Here is a 21,633-nt window from a genome sequence, read left to right as displayed (position 1 = left end):
TTCGAATTCCACTCGCGAAAAACCTGAGTTTCTTCGAGATGAAGACCTTTATTTGCCAATTATTGATCATTATTGCTCTCAGTAACTGAATATAACTAGGCGGCATGTGCTCAAATGTCGGTTTAATTTTTTTTTTCGACTTGCTATGGATTGACCAATATGGGCCACTTCTCGCCCCAAAGTGAGTTGTCAGACGGTTATGTCAAAGGCACTTTGGAAGTGCTTGTTCGCATACCATCATCGTATGGGCAACCTGAGAAGGAGACAGACGACCATTGCAGGGCAAGGCGGACGTGATCTCACGTTGTATTTCCCCTGGAGCATTCAGTACGGCGGCGGTGATGCTGGCGATAGAAGTTCATAGGAATTTCTTGCTTTCTGGCAACGAGCACCATGCCAGCCGCAGCCGCTTTGAGCTTGTAACCAGGGATGGCAAAAATACTTTTTTTCCTTTTCCGTTCATCGATACTGGCAGTAAAATAAAAACAAAACAACGGCAGCACCAATACCATCAGACGCCGCGCCGACGGCAGTCAAGCAGACGCTTGATGGTTTTCGCTTCCCCACGAAAATATTTATGAGCAGTCATGCTGAGGCGGGTGATTGCGAAAAATGTCAAATATTTTCAACTGCTAATAACTCACTTGTTTTAATAAATAATTTAAATCGATTTGCACAAATAGCTAGAGCACACTCCTAGCTTTGTGATGCATGTAAAGAAGTTTGTCTAGAAGCGGTTTGAAACGCACAAAAATGCGAAAACGGGAGAGACAGACATTTTTGTCGTCGTTGTGCTCGAGTACTGGCGCTCTCGCGCTTGGAAACCGTTTCGCGGAAGAAGGCTGCAGGAAAAAAAATGTTATGACATTTATTTTTCGAACAGTTTGAGTTTGGCTGGGCTTATGATGTTCGTGTGGAAAAGTGTCAAATGTACAGCCGGTAACCGTTTTTTCCAGTACATTTCTCATCCCTGCTTGTAACCGTTGATGTAATGTGCGTTATGGGAAATGTTTCGACATTGCTCGACTGTTGCAAAAGTAAATTGAATTTGGAGTGGCGGCGATACGAGAAGGTTGTTTTATTCAAAATGCTGTTGACAACGATACCCGGTATCGAAATGTGGATAGATAGTCACATGTTTCAAAAATGTTCGTAAAGGCTCTTCTCAGTAATATGAATTGATTCAATTTTCCATGTCTTATTCCCAAAATGCCAAACTACTATAACTTGAATAGCTCATGTGAAACATTGTACTCAATAGGTTTAGGTATGTCCTAAATACCAAAGAATGAAGACGTCCGCTTGAGATCTCAACATGCCGCGGCTAAGAACTCTTCATATAAGGAAATACATAATTGAATATAATCATCACTATTTCATTGAAGAGTCTGAGATTACTCCCACTGGAATGCTGTAATAGTCGTCTTCTCAAATACTGGCCCAAGAACGACGAACGTGCAAGAATGAATGATTTATTTCTTTTTTATACCTTCTTATGTCGTTTGTCGACAACGAGGACGACATACAGGGGATGGCCAAAATGTTTGGGATAGGCAACTTTTTTTCTCTCACAAAAAAGTTCAACATGCTATAACTTTTCATAGAGTGCATCAAAAAATCTCAAATTTTGACTGTTTGTCATCCTATTATATGTGCATCATTGGTACAAATTTGGGCTCTATTGATTAATATTTCGCAAAGTTAGAATCGTTCGGGTAAAACACCTTTTTTTAGACAACTCATTTTTGAGCTGTCATATCTCGGAAACCAGTGAACCGAATTGAATGAAATTTTGAACGTACACTAACAATATGTAAATGCTTCACAAACTATTAAAACATTGGTACTTTTGAAACGTTGAAAAAAGTTATCATGGATTGATACTTTTTGGATTTTTCTCGAAAAAATGTATATTTTTTACATCAATGTCAATAAATTTTAGTTTTGATATCCAGAGATTTTCCACTTCTGTGCTCAAATTATCTCTAATCAGATATATTAGAGCTTATTTAGATTGAAGGAAGAACAAACTTAATAATTTTTGTGTGGTATTGTAAATTTTACTCTATATGGGTAAAAATTTCAACCCGGTATAACTTAATTCGCCGTGAGAAAATATTACATTTTATAACGTCGTATTAAGTATCAATATATTGTTGATAAACGTTAAAAAATTCATTCAATTCGGTTCACTGGTTTCCGAGATATGACAGTTCAAAAAATAGTTGTTTAAAAAATAGTGTTTTACCCGAACGGTTCTAACTTTGCGAAAAATTAATCAATCAAGCCCAAATTTGTACCAATGATGCACATATAATAGGTTGACAAACAGTCAAAATTTGAGATTTTTTGATGCACTTTATGAAAAGTTACAGCATGTTGATTTTTTTTGTGGGAGAAAAAAAGTTGCCTATCCCAAACATTTTGGCCATCCCCTGTACTTCCCGCAATCCATTGCTGCTATTGGGGTGAGTCCTGAACAGGACGAAGAACAAAGCTTTCCGGGCTTAGTGAGTGGCGAGGATAAAGAAATTCGCGTGCTGAGGGTGGGGCTGATGTGATGGGGACGTCATGATTTTGCTGACAAAGCACGACGCGACGACGGTAGCCATAATATCTTTACTACGCTGCTGCTTCCTTTTACGAGTTTCGTACTGACTGCTAGGTAGTTCTGGTGAAGACGAGCGGCCACGTAGTCGGCGAATTGCTTCTATTAGGTCTGCGTGAGAAATGACTTCATTACCGGTTTTACTGAATGGTCGGCCGTGCTTGGCGCGCTTTTTCAATGAATAGGGACAATGGGGGCATTGTGGACGATCTAATCACATTAATATAGAAATATCGATTATTTAGCTTAGCTTGATCCAAGCTAGTAGAAGTTACCCCAAACACTGTTTAGTAAACAGCAAATAGCATACATTTCTGATTGATGAACGCGCTCAACAGTTATTTGCAGAGGGAAAATCATAGGCTGTGGCTATAGTTTACACGACTAATTTCCTAAAATATACAAGTATCATGAAACGAGCTCACTAATTTATCTGTAAACAACGTTTTACGACCATATCGGGGTGCTCATTGGTAATTAAAAAACCGTATATACTAACGAGCACAAGCCGACATCCTGCATCTACTTAATCCATGCATTGGCGTGGTTCAAAAAATCGTTTTTACTCCACACCGCTCATTCGATTCGTAGCCAAATTCTATGCCTTCTCCCAAAATTTTAGCTCATTTGATTGAAAATTGAGACTGCACAAGCCCTTCAAAGTTTGTATGGGGATTACTATGGGAAAACGATGTTTTTCATTCAATCGACCGTAGTAGTTCTTCAATTGCTCTAGAGCCGTAGTATACCCTTGATACTGCTAGGTTACTCTATCAGCTACAACTTTGCCGAAGACTGCATTGAAATCGCATGCCTCATTAATTAGTTACCGATTTTTATCCAGAATCGAAATCTTTACTCATGATGGTTAAACTAATAGATGGGCATCACTGCATTTTGCAGTGAAACATAGTAGCCATGATTTCAGTGTGCTATCTTTGGCGCCATAGGGCCCTACATTGTTTTGATTTTGTATGGGATTTTGACGTTTCTTGGCCTTGTTGTTTACAAAATGTCTGTAAGAGTGAAAGAGAGGGAAAGAATTTCATGCAGTGCCCTATGGTCCACTGCACGAATTTATGCTGGCCTGCTTACTCTCACAGGAAATTTGACGTTTGAGCGGTGCCGACACCTCTCAAACGTCAAATTTCGCGTGAGAGTAAGCAGGCCAGTATAAATTCGTGCAGTAATCCATAAGAAGCAATGTTGCCTGCTGGGAAGCTAGAGGATCACTGTTAAAGTTTGTCCAGTTGGATACAAATCGATAACTAGTTAACCCTTCAGGACGCGTGCCGTTGTAAAAAGTACAACACTACTAAAAAACCTCACTCGTTGTATACAGCATGAGCGCGATGCAGTTTCAGTTGCTTGATGGCCCGCGTCCTGAAAGGTTAATGAGGCGTCCGATTCCAATGTGGTCTTCAACAAAGTCGTAGCTGATAGAGTAGCATAGGAGTACCAAGGGTCAACTAACCCTGTGGGGAAAGGAAATGCTATGGTCGATTGAATGAAAAACATCATTTCAGTAATTTCCATACAGACTTTGAAGGACTTGTGCACTCTCAATTTTTAACCAAATGAACTCAAATTTTGGGAGATGGCAAAGAATCTGTTTACGAATCGAATATGTGGTGTGGAGCAAAAACGATTTCATGAACCACGCTGCCATGCATGTCTGAACTCAAGCCTAACTTTAAAGCCTGTATCCGCAATAATCGGGACACAGAAAAACGTCTGTAACTCTGCAATGGATACACTAAAATTGCTCAAATTTGGCCTGGGAACATCTTAACATGTGTTCATTTTACCTGCAAAATTTCATGTAAATCGGCGCAGTACTTTTTGTTGTAGCAATGAAACAGTAGAACGTACACAAATGAATTTTGTACAGCATCTACTTTAGCGTGTCGACGCTGTAACTTTTTTTTTGTAACCTCTCGATATACGTTCTTTGCATGTACAAAATTTCAAAAAATCGATGCACTATGAACAATTTTATGATCTAAACATGTTTTGGGACTAACCGTGATTTTAGCCCTTTGGGCAGGATTTAGTGAGCATCCCTTGTTGTTTCGAATGTACTGTTTAAAGTACAATTCCACATATCATGAAATTTTGCAGGTATAATATGCACAATATCAACTATCTTCTGTGAAAATTTCATGAAAATTGGCCGAGAAATTTAAAAGTTATGAGTAGGCTAACAGCGCATATGAAAAACACGAAAAAATTCCACTAACACTCACTCCTATCAACACTGGTAGCTTCCAAACCAGTTGATCAATGTTGATGAAATTTTGTATGATAGTGCCTTTGTGTGTATCACAACTGCCTATAAAATTTCGTTATTATCCTTGCAGTACTTTGATCTGTAGCGCAAAATAACCATCTGTCATATAGATGAAAATTGGCCGTGTCTGTACAAAATGCTTTAACGCACGTCGTTTTGTTTTTGAGCTACAGTTGAAAGTAATGTACCGATTTTTATTAAATTTGGCACAAATCATAAACAAACACCAAAGATTATTCGGTCAATTTTTTGGACATTTTTATTGATTCATGCCAGAGTTACAGCCGTATTTCTGTGTCCCGATTATTGCGGATACAGGCTTTACCAAACACCGTATGTAGCATATGTAAACAAAAAAGAGATTTTTACATGAGGTGCTTAATTTCGTTAAGGGCTACTTGTATCACTCACCTTTGGGGATGATTTGTGAAATAATACCCGGATTTTTCACGTTTCTGAAATGCTATGGGAACAGTGAACTTCCCCTTCGATTTTCTCCGTTCGTGGATTTTGTTAGATACGGTGTTTGGTAAAGTTAGGCTTGAACTGATGTTTTTCCAATCTAATCTAGTAATCGATGACATTTGGCATCCACTCATTTCGAAAATGGCAGCGGAACCTTCAAGCTGCAAATCAAAATCTATTGATTGCATTATTTCAAAGTCAACGAGAATCTAAGAAAACACTTCCCGTTGGAAATCGAAAGTCAAAGGTGTCCACTGTCTAATCTACCCCTAGTGTCTCTATATGTATGTATCTCGATCACGGTGATACATTTCAACAGCTTGGGTGAAACTGACATCAGAGAGCTCACTAAGTTAATGAATTATACCTGAAACGATATAAAACGGACGAAAACTTTTGCAATAACAATACGTCTAGACGTACAGCATATGAATTTTTAATATAACTTATAAGTGGATGTTGTATCTATTGGTTAGAGCGCCGAATAGAAGATGGAAAACAAGGGGAATAACGTCCCAAATAGGTGTAATTTACAATGATTTTATTGCTCTTTTCCGGCAATAACAGTTGGCCAGTATGTCTGAAATAGTTGTAAAAAGATGCATTTTTAGGCAAAGTACGTTTCATTGGCAAATTGAGAGATAAATTTGTGAGAAAAATACCACTTGTTTTGGTGGGATTCGAACCCTCAAATGTTAGTTCAGTCAAATTAATAAAAAAAATGCAAAGTTGCTTCAAAATACAAAGTCTGATATGTAACCGTTTGGTTACAAATTGTTGATTTTTGTTTTGTATTTGTTGTATTTGTCGGACCCTTCACGTTTCTTGTGTAAAAACAGAAGGAAATATCACAGAAGTGATAGGGTTCAGTACCGCTGTGAATGTATTCGTCGGCTACCAATTTCAAAACATGGCTGGCTGAATGCTAAAATTAAAATTAAGTGGAATGACGGAATGGGAGAAAAGTAAATTGTAGCGGCCATTGCCTAAATTTGGCCTCTGAGAAAAATCAGGCGTCCGTGCGCTGTAGACGTGATTTCCGTAGTGCAGTGGTTAAAGTGAACGAGAAATTCAAGAAACCCCCCCCCCCCCCCCCCCCTTTAGAGGAGTCAAGGGATTGAATGGGAATAAATACCGTTCAGGACCTCTTTTGTTGGACCTAAAATAGGTCTCCGTCCAGCACACGGCTCGGCCCGTGGAACCGGGAACGGTTACCGCGCCTAACCGTCAAGGAACATCAGTCCTCATAGGAGGACGAATAGCTCGGGCCGAAGGCCCTAAACGTTAAGGAGCTTTCCCCTCTCGGCCGTCAAGGTGGTTAGTCCACGGCCGGCCGATTGCGTGCAAGAGGGAAGACGCCTGCATACCCCCCCCCCCCCCCCAAGCAACGCCCGCTGGCCCGTCGGCCGAGTATCGGCCCTTGACACCGCTCGCCTCGTCATCCGGCGAGATTTCCGGCCGCACAGCTGGACAGGAGTCGCTGTGTCGGCCAACGAACCCACCATCAACAAGCAGCAGCGGTATGTACCGGTACCACCGAGCATAGATAGGTTACACTTAACAAATTAACACAGTATTTATACACAGAACAACACGCACACGCCACAAATTAGGGATTTTAATAAATATGTAAGTAACGTTAAAGATCTGTGTTTAGTTTTTGTATCGTGAAATGTGCCCTTGATTACCCAGTAGCTAGCCGACCCTGGGATTACCGGAGAGTCTCTTGTATCTTGAGTCGGTCTGCCACTGTGAGTATTGACCGATTAGTTTCAGATAGCCACATTGGATTCTGAGAGGGTGCTGCCAATACCGAAGACGAGTTGAAGAGAAATTCGTCTAAAATAAAACACATCTAATAAGTGTTAAAGTAATTTACATCTAGCACCTGAAGTATTTTTAGGCAAAATACGTTTAATTGGCAAATTGAGAGATAAATTTGTGAATAAATTACCACTTGTTTTGGTGGGATTCGAACCCACGACTCCGTATCGCTAGTCCGGCGCTTTAACCAACTAAGCCACAGAACAAGTTACAATTCTGCGGAACAGAATCAAGCTTCAATATTAACATTCTAAAAACAATACGCCCACACTTAATATTCGTAGGCCGCGAGAGTGCGAAAGATTGACATCTAAGAGCCGAAAAAGAGATAAAGTTGTGGAAGACGGACCCGGTTAGGGTGGTGCTTGGAATCCAGTTTGACTTTCTATTCCGCAGAATTGTAACTTGTTCTGTGGCTTGGTTGGTTAAAGCGCCGGACTAGCGATACGGAGTCGTGGGTTCGATTGCCACCAAAACAAGTGGTAATTTCTTCACAAATTTATCTATCAATTTGCCAATTAAACGTATTTTGCCTAAAAATACTTCAGGTGCTAGATGTAAATTACTTTAACACTTATTAGATGTGTTTTATTTTAGACGAATTTCTCTCCAACTCGTCTTCGGTATTGGCAGCACCCTCTCAGAATCCAATGTGGCTATCAGACTTTGTATTTTGAAGCAACTTTGCATTTTTTTTTTTATTAATTTGACTGAACTAACATTTGATAGTCATAAGATAAGCATAAGCATAACGCCTAAGCACCGACGACATGCAAGTCGTCCGGCTAGTGGCCAAAGGAAGGGACATACGCACAATGTCCTTCATTTCGTTAAAAAAATGGCATGAACTTGGAGTTGAAACCTAAGGCTGTGTCCACATCGACTTGGCCAAAAGGTGTCCTATACTAGGTCCTATACATCAGGGAATTCACCGACAACAGATCCCATGAAAATTTTTGGCACCCGGGAGCTGTAGCCGCATCCGATGATCCTTTGAGCATTTCATTAGAAGCCATCGTTTCAATGGAATAATCGAAACCAATACCTCCACCACCTCGGGACGCACACTTGCCACAAGTCTCATGGAAGCTCCCGACAGCGACCAGCAGTCGTCCCGGTCCTGCGTGTGAGCTGGAAGATGGAGTCTTCCGAACTCCTGTTACAGGCAAGTACGCTTTCTTTTCGAAGTCTTCATTAGTGTGGGTCATCGGATCCGTTTTCTCAGATCAAAGCTTTTTTGGTTCCGTTTCGGGTCCTGAGTATCTGTGCAAAATTTGAGCACGATCGGTTGCGTCTACACTTTGCGCATTGCAATTGAAATTTGTATGGGATTTTGTATGGGAAAACATACTTTTTTGCATTTTTGTCATAAGTTGAAAAAGTTCGTCTGAAACTTTTTAACCGATACTATAAAATGGTAGCCTAGGATGTTCTGAAAAACTTTGTTGAAGACCGCAAAGCGATCCGATGCTTGTGAAAATAGTTATAATCAACGAACCGCATGCATGTGTTTATGTTTTAACATGTAAAGGAATAACAATAGCAACAAAATCATACTGTTTCGCCAAGCAATGTCAACGCTATAACTTTTTTCATAAGCATCAGATCACTTCGCGGTCTTCGACAAAGTTTTTCAGGACAACCTAGGCTATGTTTTCACTTTATTGGTTACATGGTTTTAGAAAAATTTGAGCTTGTTATGAGAGAAATGCAAAAAAGTGTGTTTTCCCATGTAAATCCCCATACAAACTTCAAACACAATGCGCAAAACGTAGACATAACCGATCGTGCTCAAATTTTTCACAGTCATTTGGGTCCTGAAATGGGATCAAAAAAGCTTTGATCTGATGTTATACTATTGAATTTTTCATTTTTCCATATAAACGATGACCCACTCTAGTCTTCATCCGCTGTAGCCCTCGTTGCTTCTAGCTCAACGTCATCAATCCAAGCGTGTTTGTCTTCAACAATTTTGATACTGGGACGCAGATTTGCCGCTAGCCACATGGAAGCCCCTATTCCTCTCGCCGCAGTCGAGCCTTTCCCGCCAGCGACCATCAGCCGTCCCGGTCCTGCGTGTGAGGTGGAAAACGGGGTCTTCCAAACTCCTAGTTTCGACGAGTATAGCGAACCAACAAACATTGCGCCACCTGAAAGAGTTTCGGTTTGCGTCAAGACCAGCGATACTTCTCCCCTACAAGAAACATCCTCTGTTCCAACACGTCACAGTTCTACCCACTACTCAGCTTCGACCTACGTAGTCTCCAACTTGACACCGGGACGCACATTTGCCACTAGTCTTGAGGAAGCCCCTGATCCTTCCAACACAGTCGAGCCCCTCCCGCCAGCGACTAGCAGTCGTCCCGGTCCTGTGTTTGGGATGGTTGACGGGGTCTTCCGAACTTCAGCTATCGGCAAGTATGATCGACAAGTTAAAACTTCTCCACATGATGGTATCCCGATTTCTAGTGCTGCGACTCATCGACAAATGGTTTCGGACATAACAGTCTACTACCAAAATGTGGGCGGGATGAACGGCCTCCTGGAAGACTATCATTTAGCTGTGTTGGACCAGTGCTTCGATGTCATCGTCTCAACCGAAACATGGCTAGACTCCCGTACGATCTCAAGCTGCATTTTTGGAGGCGCATACGAAATATTCCGCTGCGATAGGAACGCAAACAACAGCCGAAAAGCCACTGAAGGAGGCGTCCTCATAGCAATTCATTCTGGGCTAAAACTTAGGCTAATCGTGAACGATTCATAGTACACCATTGAACAAGTTTGGGTGGCAATTCTGCTTGGCGATCGTCAACTTTATCTTTGCGCATTATACATTCCTCCAGATCGGGTTCAATATGTGGATCTTATCGATGTACACAGTAACTCTGTCGCAGCTGTTTCGAATGTCGCAACTCTCTATGACCAAATGAGCGATTTCAACCTTTCCAGCATCGCTTGGATTCCAATTCACAGTGGTTTTCTTCGTCCCGATCACGAGCATTCTACTTTTCACGTCGGAGCCGTAAATCTTCTGGACAGTTACAGTACCGCCGCTCTAATTCAAATCAATGGCGTGTTGAACGAAAGCAGCCTGATCTTTGCTTTGTGAGTGGTCGCAATACCACTGCTAGTATCTCGATGGCACCAGCACCTTTAGTAAAGGTTGTTCGCCGTCATCCACCTTTATAAGTCGCCATTGAAACAAATGCCGTTCGCGATTTTATCAACAACCCATCTTATTCGGATCAGTTGAAAACTATTTTTGTAGTAGGGTGCGGTTCACAACAGCTCAAAACTAAAATATGTATATTTTTTGTAGTTCAGCATAATAAAGTAAATTATTTTATCTTACATGGATAGTTTCCCTCGCAACTAAAGTTCAGTGTCTGCTAGGGTCCACTGCAATCTATTTTTGGCCTACAACATTTAGCAGTTAGTATTCAATTTAAGTTAATTGCAATCCATATTACCTGGTACAAATTATCCCCTTCTTCAATTTGCCCGATTTTATTTTAAGCTTCAAACAAGATTTAATCACTTATTTTCAATAATCTTCTCTTTAACTCCAACGCTTCAGCTTGCTATTGTTACGGTTCTGTTTACAATTTTTCTATCATACCCACACGTGATTTCATTGCCATTGCTCAATGATATCTAATATAGGTGAGGCCAGTCTCGCGCGCATGTGTCGGTGACCGTTAGGCACGGTCCGACGTCATCGGTGCCTCTACACATCTGCTTTGTCTTACGATTTCCGGAGAACCGATCTTCGTAGCATAGCTGAATTGTTACCCGGCCTGGATTCGGAGTCTATCCTAGAAGCCTTCGACGTGAACATCGCAGCGAAAACCTTTTCCAACATCTTGGCGTATGTCATTGATCGTCACGTTCCAAAGAAGGTCGTACGAACAGATTTCAAGGTTCCGTGGATGACGAGTTATCTCCGATCGCTGAAAAGGTCTAAAAAGGCAGCACTCAAACGATTTACTAAATTTCGCACAATGCCCTTGAAACACTATTATGTAAGGTTGAACTACGAGTACAAGCGTTTAAGTCGTTTCTGCTTTCAACGGTATCAAAGGGGAATAGAGCAACGGCTTAAATTGCATCCGAAATTCTTTTGGAGCTATGTGAATTGGCAGCGGAAGGAAGCAGCTTTGCCATCGTCTATGATATTGTATATTGTGTATTGTGTGTAGTGCCTTTCCGGTGGTTTGTAAGAGGATTCAGGGTTGGCTTGACTCCCACGTTGTCCAGCGGAGAAACTCTCTCGTCGTCCTTCGGGGAATGGGTGTATAAACTCTTTTGCGTCCCGACAGAGAGGACATTCAGGTGCCGTGAGTTGTCCGCCAGTTCCGGTTGGAGTGTAGCGTCCGCACTGACGGGGCCTCGGCTGCCCGAAGCCTCCACTGTAGCTGCTACAACGGGTGTGGCTTGATGGTTTGGTGTTGTTTTTTGCTCAGTCGACTCCGTTGATTCGATGTTATGCGCTTGGCTTGAGGAGATAATGATGGTGGTGGTGTAAAGTTCAGAGAACGTTCATAGTCCGGCTAAATGCGGTGATATCAAATGGCGAAGATCTAACACTTCGGACGGTTGGAACTCTATTGTCTTTATTCAATTTTCTTCACTTAAGCTAACCTCATGTAACTAATGAAGAGTCTGAAGTCCTTTGTAAATATCAGCCAATAAGTGATCGATGCACTGATTGGGAGAAAGAGAATAAGCATGGAAAAAGACCAGTTAGTCTTATTCTTCTTCTTTATGGCTCTACGTTCCAACTGGGACTTGACCTGCCTTGCTTCAACTTAGTGTTCTTTGAACACTTCCACAGTTATTATTTGCCTGCCATAGCATGCATTTGTATATCGTGAGGCAAGAACAATGATGCACTCCCAAGAAACAGAACTAGCTGAATAGCAGTTTCTTAAGCTAAAGTTTGCTTAAGAGTGATTTGTTCCACTCTTATAGAGCTAAAATGTTTGTTGGGCAATGCCCAGGGAATCGAGAAAATTTTCCCGACCGGAACGGGGTCGAACCCGCTGTCTCCAGATTGGCGATCCACAGCCTTCAGAGGTGGGCACATTTCCGTTAATCCGTTAACCGTTAATTAACGGCGTTAAAATTAATTTAACGATTTAACGTTACAGTAAATTTTTCAAACCATTATCGAATTACGTTAACGGCGTTGAATTCGGCGCTCGTTAAATCAACCGTTAATTTTCTATAAGTCCTATCATTTTGCTGCATGTTTCACTTTAGCTTTCATTCTGATTCGTATGTCGATAGGACACGAGCGGTAATAAATATTCCGTTTCTGTAATGAAATCGTGCCAACAGAATGGGCATTAGTATTTCTTGTATACCTTGATGTTGTTTGAGTAAAACTCAGGGCTAGTGTGAAAATAAAAAGGCAAGAAATGAAGAATAATCTATGAACAAGTTTTCAGTATATCTTAGACCATACTTTCACATGGTATTAGTCAAATTTGAATCCTTTATGAAAATAATGCAAAAAGTGCGTTTTCACATATTAAATCCCCGTTGAACACTTATCAAAGTAGTCCGATAAAGTCGACCCACCCATTTTGCTTAACTATCAACAGTGTTCTTGTGGATTTGCTGGATAAGCCCAGTTTCGTGCATAAAAGGAATTGCTCAAGAAATTTCTTGATCGATTCCTGGCAGAAACTTCCTACAGTAATGCCTGGTTTACATTGTTCAACTGAAACGAACATTTCACTTGCTAACTTCTCAAAGATGTTCAATCCAATGGAATGATGTGTTTAGACTGAGCAAATGACTTGAGTGTTCACTTGAATGCTCTTGAATGCATCTCAGTTGAAGCAAGTGTTTACATTGTTCAACTCGTGCGGAGCGTAAGCAAACTGAATTGAATTCATCTCACTGACAGATGACTTGAATTCAGCTCACATGAATCGCGGGTTTAGACGGGGCAAGTGTGACGATTTCGTTTGACTTGAATGAAAAAGTTCAACATGTTCAACTTTCGTTCAAGTCAAGTGAGTTGCTCATGTGAAATGAATGGTGGTGTTTACACGTTCAATTCGCATTCAATTGGGCATTTTCCATTCACTTGAATCAAGTCACTTGCACTGTCTAAACCAGGCATAACTGCCATTTGAATTGTCATTTCTTCGCAACTGCGTACTGCGATCGAAGAAAAACGGTTTCTTGGGCGATTCAGGCAATGAATTTTGATAGGCCGAAAAATTCCTTCTGAACTGCAAAGAGTCCTGTAATTGGATATTCTTTTCGGTGATTTCATCGATTCCACTATAAATCTATATTTTAAATTCATAGATTTCATTTCAACGTTAACGGTTAACTTCAACAACGTTAAATTTCTATGAATGATTTGTTGGTTAACTCAATGAAACAGGAATTGCAGCGAATAATGTATTTATTTACAACTTCATCATTTGACACCAACTAACGTTCTAGAATGAAATTTTCATAAAATAGAACCTCAGGACCATCAGTGCTGCCGTTTCTTGTTATTAATCATTACACGTCAACACTTCTCCTCGACAACCAGTAGCAAAGGAACAGACTCCTCCTGACTAATTACTCCTAACTTTACTGTCCTTTCACTGGTTTGTACTTGCCAAATGATTAAACTGTCCATCTCTAATCCCAGTCACGACCGTCCATTTTTCACAGTCCATTCTGTCGTTCACCATTGCCCAAAGCCTTTCTCTGATCAAACACTGCCTTGCTCGACCCTTCCAGACTTCGTAATTATCGTATCCAAGCCGCTGAATACTCCATTTAGAATTATCCATCGTCGGCCACTCAAGATTTTATGCACCAACCAAAGCGAATCAGAACTTCAGCATCAACGGATCCCTCATTGCAAATTGCCTGCTGCGGGCCCAAAACCTGTTGGTTAACTCAATGAAACAGGAATTGCAGCGAATAATGTATTTATTTACAACTTCATTATTTGAACATACTAGATTGAATTTTTCTAAAAATAGAACCTCATGACCATGGTCCACTGCACGAATTCCTGCTGGCCCGCTTTCTCCCACAGGAAATTTGACGTTTGAGCGGTGCCGTCAAATTTCGTGTGGGAGTAAGCAGGCCAGCACAAATTCGTGCAGTGGACCATCAGTGCTGCCGTTTCTTGTTATTAATCATTACACGTCAACATGATTGACGATTTAACGATAACGCGTTAAATTTTAAAGCATTAACGGTAACGGTTAACGGCGTTAACTTTTCGGTTAACGGTGCCCACCTATGACAGCCTTAACCACTAGACGTCTGCGCATACTTAGCCGACGCTGTACCACCATGGCGCTTGTTCGCAGGGGAGTACTTCAGCTTCCACTCTTGCCCCCACGTGGTGGCGAACGGGTTAACCGTCACTCTCTCTCCTGCACGGGTCTCGCTTACTTTGATTGTAGTTGTAGTTTTACTAGTCATGTCTATTGGGCCCCCCTAAGAGCCGTTATCCTTCTCTGCCAATGAAGTAGTCACCAAGGATCCTGGTGGTTATCTATGCAAGCAGGGAGGTTACCTGAGTGTTACCCGATCTTACTAATAGGAGAGAATGTCGTCGCTACCAACTCACTTGTGCGTAGTTACCTAAGCGTGGACCGTCTCAATTACCAATTACAAAGTAGGACCAGTATGCCGCAATCAGGAACTTACTGGCGTCGTTCCTGATGTGCCCGAGGTACTCCTAGCTGGGCTGTGGCACTTTGCGAAACGGTGCCGTATCGCTTATCGCTTGTACAGAGTTGCTTCCGGATGTGTGGAATTTCTGAAGGAGCCCACTGCTGGACCCTCGCCACGCCTTGGCTTACGTCGCTGGAGCAATCCGTAAGCCCCAGCTCTGCCGCAGAGCACTGATTCCACAATTTATAGTCAAATAGTCTAGAAGAGGTTTCCAAAACCATCATAAAACTAAAATAAAAGGTAAAAGGTTTAATGACGGTTCTCACAACTTCTACAAGACTAATTGACCATCAAATTTGGGAGGGTTCCTTCCGGAATTCTCAGGAAACCGCTAAGTATTTGACTAAGCCGTACATCAGACCATATTAAGCATTTGAACTGCTTGTGGCCCAACAGAAGCAGTTCGAATATATAGGCGCAGTGAAATAGCATACGCTGTGCTACTGTAAAGGTTTCGGCTGTGAATTAGCGTTTCAACTGCTTGATGAGCTTTTGCTCGGGAGCATTCAGAATGCTTTTTAACTGCTCTTAAAATGCTTAACAAGAGCAGAGAGTATGGTAGACATGTTATGTGCTCAACAGCGCATTCTATCTCTCTCTTACATAACCTATTAGAAATCCTCTAAGTTACGAACGCGAAGCCTAAATTTCATAAGGTATTTTGATGAATTTCGGTAGTTTACTTCGCTGAGTGTACACGATTTGGACGTATCGATTTTGATTATTCTTCCTCTCGAACCTCTTACCCTGAGTGAGTTGAGTAGTATCGGTGTTCGAAAGTAACACGTTCCGTCTAGTATGTTGGTTATCACATACACAAAAAAATCCGTTCCGATATACGTGAACTTTCAGTCACGGCAACGGGAACAAACGGGAACTATGCATAGCAACGATAACAACAATAAGAAATGTACACCGTGAACTAGATATCACGGTTTCTAGAACGCCCATATTGACAGCTGGAACTAGTTCCAGTTCACGGTGCATATTTGCTTGTTCTCATATTTGCGTTTGTTTGTTCACGTTTATCAGAACAGATTTTTTCGCACACGGAATGTAATACCGTATCCCTTCGCAACGGTACCGTGAACCGATTGTGGGTTTCGTCATCCTGATCATCGTCGATTCTTCATCGCGATGCTGCTGGATTCAGTAAGCATTCGGTCTAGTCCCAGCGTAACAATAGGAACATCACACCAATCGTGCTGCCAATCGGAAGATTTTGCTGACACCAACATATGGTGGCTCCAGAGAGGAACTACTGCAATACCAACACTCTACATAAAAATGAGCGGAAGTTCTTCTTCTTCTTCTTCTTCTTCTTGGCGTAACGTCCTCATTGGGACAAAGCCTGCTTCTCAGCTTAGTGTTCTATGAGCACTTCCACAGTTATTAACTGAGAGCTTTCTCTGCCAATGACCATTTTGCATGCGTATATCGTGTGGCAGGCACGAAGATACTCTATGCCCAAGGATGTCAAGGAAATTTCCTTTACGAAAAGATCCTGGACCGACCGGGAATCGAACCCGTCACCCTCAGCATGGTCATGCTGAATACCCGTGCGTTTTCCGCCTCGGCTATATGGGGCGGAAGTTACATATGTCGATGGATTGCTGCACGAATATATACTGGCCTGCTTACTTTCACACGAAATTTGACGCTTGAGCGGTGTCGGCACCGCTCAAATGTCAAATTTTCTGTGAGAGTAAGCAGGCCAGCACAAATTCGTGCAGTGGACCATTCGGCAAAGTTGTTTGTTTCGTTTACAACTGCTGTAAACACTTGCCACAAAGCTAGATGTACAAACTTTTTGCGTGACTTTGTTGTGGTTTACGCTGTTTTGTTTACATTTGCTAATTGTAGTCGAATTTTACTTCCAAAATTTTGAAAATGAAATGAAATGAAAATGCTTCATACACATAGGAACATCTACTGGAAAACAATTTCCGGGTATTAGAACTGAAGCTGTCTTTCAATCATTCTTTATAATTGGGATAAAATCAGCGCACAGCCTCTGTGAAGAATTAGCAATAAGTTAAAATTCACATATACAAAGAAATTAAAAAAAAAAAAAAAAAATCAGCGCACAGCGTGGAGCAGAAACTTGAGCAGCAATCATGATTGAGTAATCTCCGGATTGTAAGTTCAAATTTCAGTAACATGCAAAAAAGTGTCACCTAACATTAGCTGGAGTGTACAATGACGAAGAAGTGGGAACGCTTTGGAACGCTAAGAAAGCATGAAGCTGATATGACGTTTCTGAAGGTGCTGCACTCAGACAGCCTGTTATTTGGCAAAAACCTGCTGTAAGGTAGCCCTATAGACGCATATACGGCCAATTAGCATTTAAAGCCTTGTCGTAAAGACTACTATATTGCTGAGGGCTGCTATTTTAAAAGCTTACTAATTACTTGGATATAATTCATTATTATCCTTATCCTAAACAAATCCTGCAAGACGTCCATAAAAAACTTCTGGAGACGCCCATGTTGGATTTCTTCACATAATCGTTAGAAGAATTCATGACATTCATAACATTGATACACAACTACTTAAAGTTTATTGACAGTACAGTTTTCAAATTACATTGTACATGTACAGTTTCGCTTCAATCAGGGTATGCAGGGTCAAGCAAAAGTTCTATGTAAAACATAATTCACATATAATATCATAAACAACTTTTTTTTGAAGATTGGTCACATCAGATAGTTTGCTGACCTGGAAACACTACTCAGTGGTTTTCAAGCGTGATGAAAACCACATTCGGAGTTTCATTCAAAAAGTTCTTCAAGAAATTCTCTAGTGATGTTTGTACTATAAAGAATTTTGAAATTAAATATGCTTTAATTTCATTAGAAAACTTGCTCGGATTTATCAAGCTGATCCTGATCCTGAAACTCCCTGAGAACATATTTTAGATAGAAAGTCGGTTCGTAACTTCTTTCGCAACGAAATTTTCGGTTAAAAATTCATTTACATTATATATTTTGAAAGAATGTCCAGCAAATTTAAAAAAAAAACGATACCCAATATGAAATCAGTTTGGAAACTTCTGTCCCAAAACTCCATTTGGGGTTCGGCACGCTTCCCCGAAAACTTTTCTCATATCATCCATTCAGGGTGTGCTGCTGTTTCGAGGTTTGGGTTTGTCTGAGAAGCAGCCAGCAGCGCCAAGAAGAAGATTTATGCTCATCCGTGCATGCTTTCAATTCCGTTAGCATGGGGCCAAGTTGCCTTTGGCTCAATCTGTGCCTTCAGCAGAGGGAGCGTAATTAAGGCGGCGAAAGTTTTAACGCTTTTTCAGATCATGGCTCGTTAACTTGGCACTAACTAACTGCAGACAGCTAAAAGTTGCTAATATCGAATCAAAATATTAGATGCCATTGCGATGTGCTGGTCGATTTTGTCTGTGACCTAGTTCCGGGCGGAAAGATGTTGAATGCTTGGAACGTACAAATGTGTAGAATCCCACAGATGGTTGCTCCAGATTCTTCCTGCAAAGGAAACTTTCTCAATCAGATGTAAGCGAGCTTTGAATTAACTTTGAACTTTCATGTTTTGTATCATTTGCTAGCCTCGACTGGCGGACACACGACGTTCGGCCATCCATTGCGCTGACATGGACCTCGAGTACTACCGGTTACGGAGCTTCAGCATCACTTCGCACGGGATCTGCAACCTGGGAGATTCGATGCGGTACTTTAACCATATTTGATTCGTTGGATGTCTTAACTTACCCTGATTTCCTTATCGTTCACAGAAGCCGTCGATCGAGGTCGATCAACTCGGTCACCTCGACCGGGTCTGGAGGTGCCAAAGATCGCAAGGGTAGCAGCGGTTCCCAGAAGCAGGACGTCCAGATGGCCTCGGCCTCCCGGGAAGGCAGTGAGGACAATCTGGACGACGGCGAAAAGGAGAAGATACCGGGCTTCAAGGTGGCAATGCTGGGAGCTTCCGGAGTTGGTAAGACGGCGTTGACCTACCAGTTCACCACGTCGGAGTACATCTGCGCGTACGATTTGAGCCTTGGTAAGTCTGGGAGGACTACTGTTCCGTGCTTTAGGAAACTCACTACAGTTGCTTTCAGATGATGACTACGGTCAGAAGACGGTTTCGGTACTGCTGGACGGTCAAGAGACCGACCTGGAGATCATCGATCATCCAGCTTGCGAGATGTCGGTAGGTTTTTGTTCTCTAAAAAGTTTTCAGATTTTCCCACGCAAACTCTATCCCTTCGACAGGAGGAGGCCTTCTGCTCGACGTACCACATCGACATCTTCGTCGTGGTCTACTCGGTGGTAGACCGCGGATCGTTCAAGAAAGCAGAGAAGATTCTGCACTTCCTAAGAGATTCGGAAATGCTGCTGACCCGGGGCGTCATCCTGGTCGGCAACAAAACTGACCTCGAGCGTCAGCGCGAAGTTCCTACGCATGCCGCCCGGCGGCTTGCCAAAGAAATCGGTGCCAAGTTCATCGAAACGTCCAGCGGCATGGACTACAACGTGGACGAACTGCTCGTCGGTATCGTAGCCCAGGTCAAGCTGAACCCTCAACGAATCAACCGGCTGACGGACAAGCAACGCAACAGTATAGCCGGCTCCATAGTTCCTCCGGTCAAGACACCCATCAAGGGTCGCAAAATGGCCATGTCCATGCGGGAACTTCCCGCCCGTGACGCCACCAGCCGGATACGGCGAATCGTTCGTCGCAGCAGCATCGGAAAGTTCGGCTCCGAAGACGACGATGACTACAACCTAGGTGACAAGCGTCTCCGCCGTAAGGTACACGACTTCCCCGACGATGACGACGCCGAAAGCGACGACGAGCGATCCACCGACAACGAGATGAACCTTCTGCACCGGAAGCGGTACGACCTGCCCAGCACCTCAACCCAGAACCTCAATAGCGTAAACAGCCGCTTCCTGAAACGGCTCTCCTTCGACGGTCATACGCAGGAAGACCAGGGAGCGCAACAGCAGGAAGCCCGCGAGCAACAGCGTTCCTCGCCGCAGCCCAGCAACGTCAAGCGGTTTAACCTCATCGACGACAAGTCGTGCTCCGCCACCGGTACCGCTGCAAACAAATTCGCCAACCGCACCAAACTGCTGCTGACTTCGTTTTTGAAGTTCAAACGGAACCTGCGCGTCAAACGGCGCAGCTCCGGCAGCTGTAGCGACCTGTTTGTGATCTAGAGATCTAACGCGCCGGTGGTAGTGCGCGTACATTCACGCGTAGATGTATATATGTAGCTGTGGTTTATTTGTACATTTGTTGTGTAAATATTGCAAACACACACACAAAAAACCCACACTTTAAAAACTAGGCACTTTTGTGTTTTCGATTAGGTGGAAACCAAAACAAATGTAGAATCAGCAACCAAATGGGATCAAAGCAAGCGGTTTTCATTATTGATTGACCTTTTCCCTGTTCGACAAAGGAGTAGGCGCGGAGAAACAACGAAAACAATAGTAGGCAAAAGTAGGCGATGAAACGTCAGAAACGTCAAATGAAATCAACAAATTATAAGAGTGTGTGAGTGATGTGGTAGATAGATAGTCAACAAAACAGTATTGTTATTGAAATCGTTTGAGTTTTTGGTTGACGTTTGGACTATTATGTTATGAGTGGCTCCAAACTACAGTTTCTAGGTTATGGTAAATGTAACCGCAACGGTTTGAGTGTATGTCTCAAGTAAATTTTTACGTGTTGCAATTGAATCGAATGTTTTACTTTGTTGCTGAAGCTACTATAGGGGGGGTTAAGCTAAAACAGCATTAGTGAGAAGAAATCCACTGTCAACATCAATCAAACGACACATAAAATTTACAGACCAGCTTCTTTTTAAATGTTGAGAATTGTACAATTGATAATAACTGTGTGGAATGACACTACTGATGTGTTCGTATTATGTCGAGAAACTGTTGCGATAAAAATCAAAAAAGTAAAATAGCATTGAAAAGTGTTAAAATTTTCAAAACAAACAGAATTCCTACCGAAAAGCGCACCGAAATCGTCCATATATCCTGAATATTATCTATATTGCCATATTGCTCAAACGGGTTCAATAAAAGACGTAACTAAGACATTGGCTATTTCTGAGTCTCCAACAGTCATTTTTCTGAGAGCACTACCAAGTTTTTGCTGCAACTTACAAGCTATTGCTTTAGGCTCTAGTAAGCATTTGCTGAAAGCTCCATCGAGCTTTTTATGCAACATTTATCAGGCTTCTGTATTCAGCTGCAGTATTGCATTTTGTGAAAGCCTCTGCAATCTTTTGCTGTAGGCTTCAACAAACTCTTGCTGAACTCTTCAATAAGCTTTTGCTGAAAGATCCAACAAGCTTTTGCCGGAAACTCCTACAAGCTTCTGCTGAACTCTTCACAAAGCTTTGGCTGAAAGCTTCAACATGTTTTAGCTGCAGGTTTCAACCAGCTTTGGCTGATGATGATGATGATTTAGTTTTACTATCTATTTAAGGAAGGCATCTACCAATAGTACTGGTATAAAACTTCAATAAGCTTCATCTAAAAGCTTTACCTAACTGAATTTTTCAAAAAGTTTTGCTAAATCTCTGTCAAGCTTTCTCTTAAAGCCCTTACAAGCTTTTGCTTCAACAAGCTTCTGCTAAACTCTTGAGTAAGCTTCTGTCGAGAGGTCCAGCAAGCTTTTGATAATGGCTTTAACAAGCTTTCGTTGAAAGTTACTAGCTTTTGATAAACTTGATAAGCTTGAACAA

At 41.9% G+C, this 21,633-nt stretch overlaps 1 protein-coding gene across 1 annotated transcript in view; it reads left to right on the top strand.

Moving 5' to 3' along the window:
• LOC109401938 (AF4/FMR2 family member lilli) overlaps positions 1-19,579 on the top strand; it is a 601,758-nt gene extending 582,179 nt beyond the window's left edge. Inside the window, 5 exon segments of the mRNA XM_062844653.1 lie at positions 18,472-18,593; positions 18,658-18,926; positions 18,985-19,076; positions 19,139-19,288; positions 19,290-19,579. Of these exon segments, the coding sequence (XP_062700637.1) occupies positions 18,472-18,593; positions 18,658-18,926; positions 18,985-19,076; positions 19,139-19,288; positions 19,290-19,427 (771 nt within the window). The 3' untranslated portion in view covers positions 19,428-19,579.
• Positions 19,580-21,633: the final 2,054 nt, after the last annotated feature.

The sequence above is a fragment of the Aedes albopictus genome, chromosome 1, assembly GCF_035046485.1.
Source record: "Aedes albopictus strain Foshan chromosome 1, AalbF5, whole genome shotgun sequence".
Taxonomy (NCBI): Eukaryota; Metazoa; Arthropoda; class Insecta; order Diptera; family Culicidae; genus Aedes; species Aedes albopictus.
Note: the sequence above shows the minus strand (reverse complement) of the source record. Positions and strands in the feature narration are given on the sequence as shown.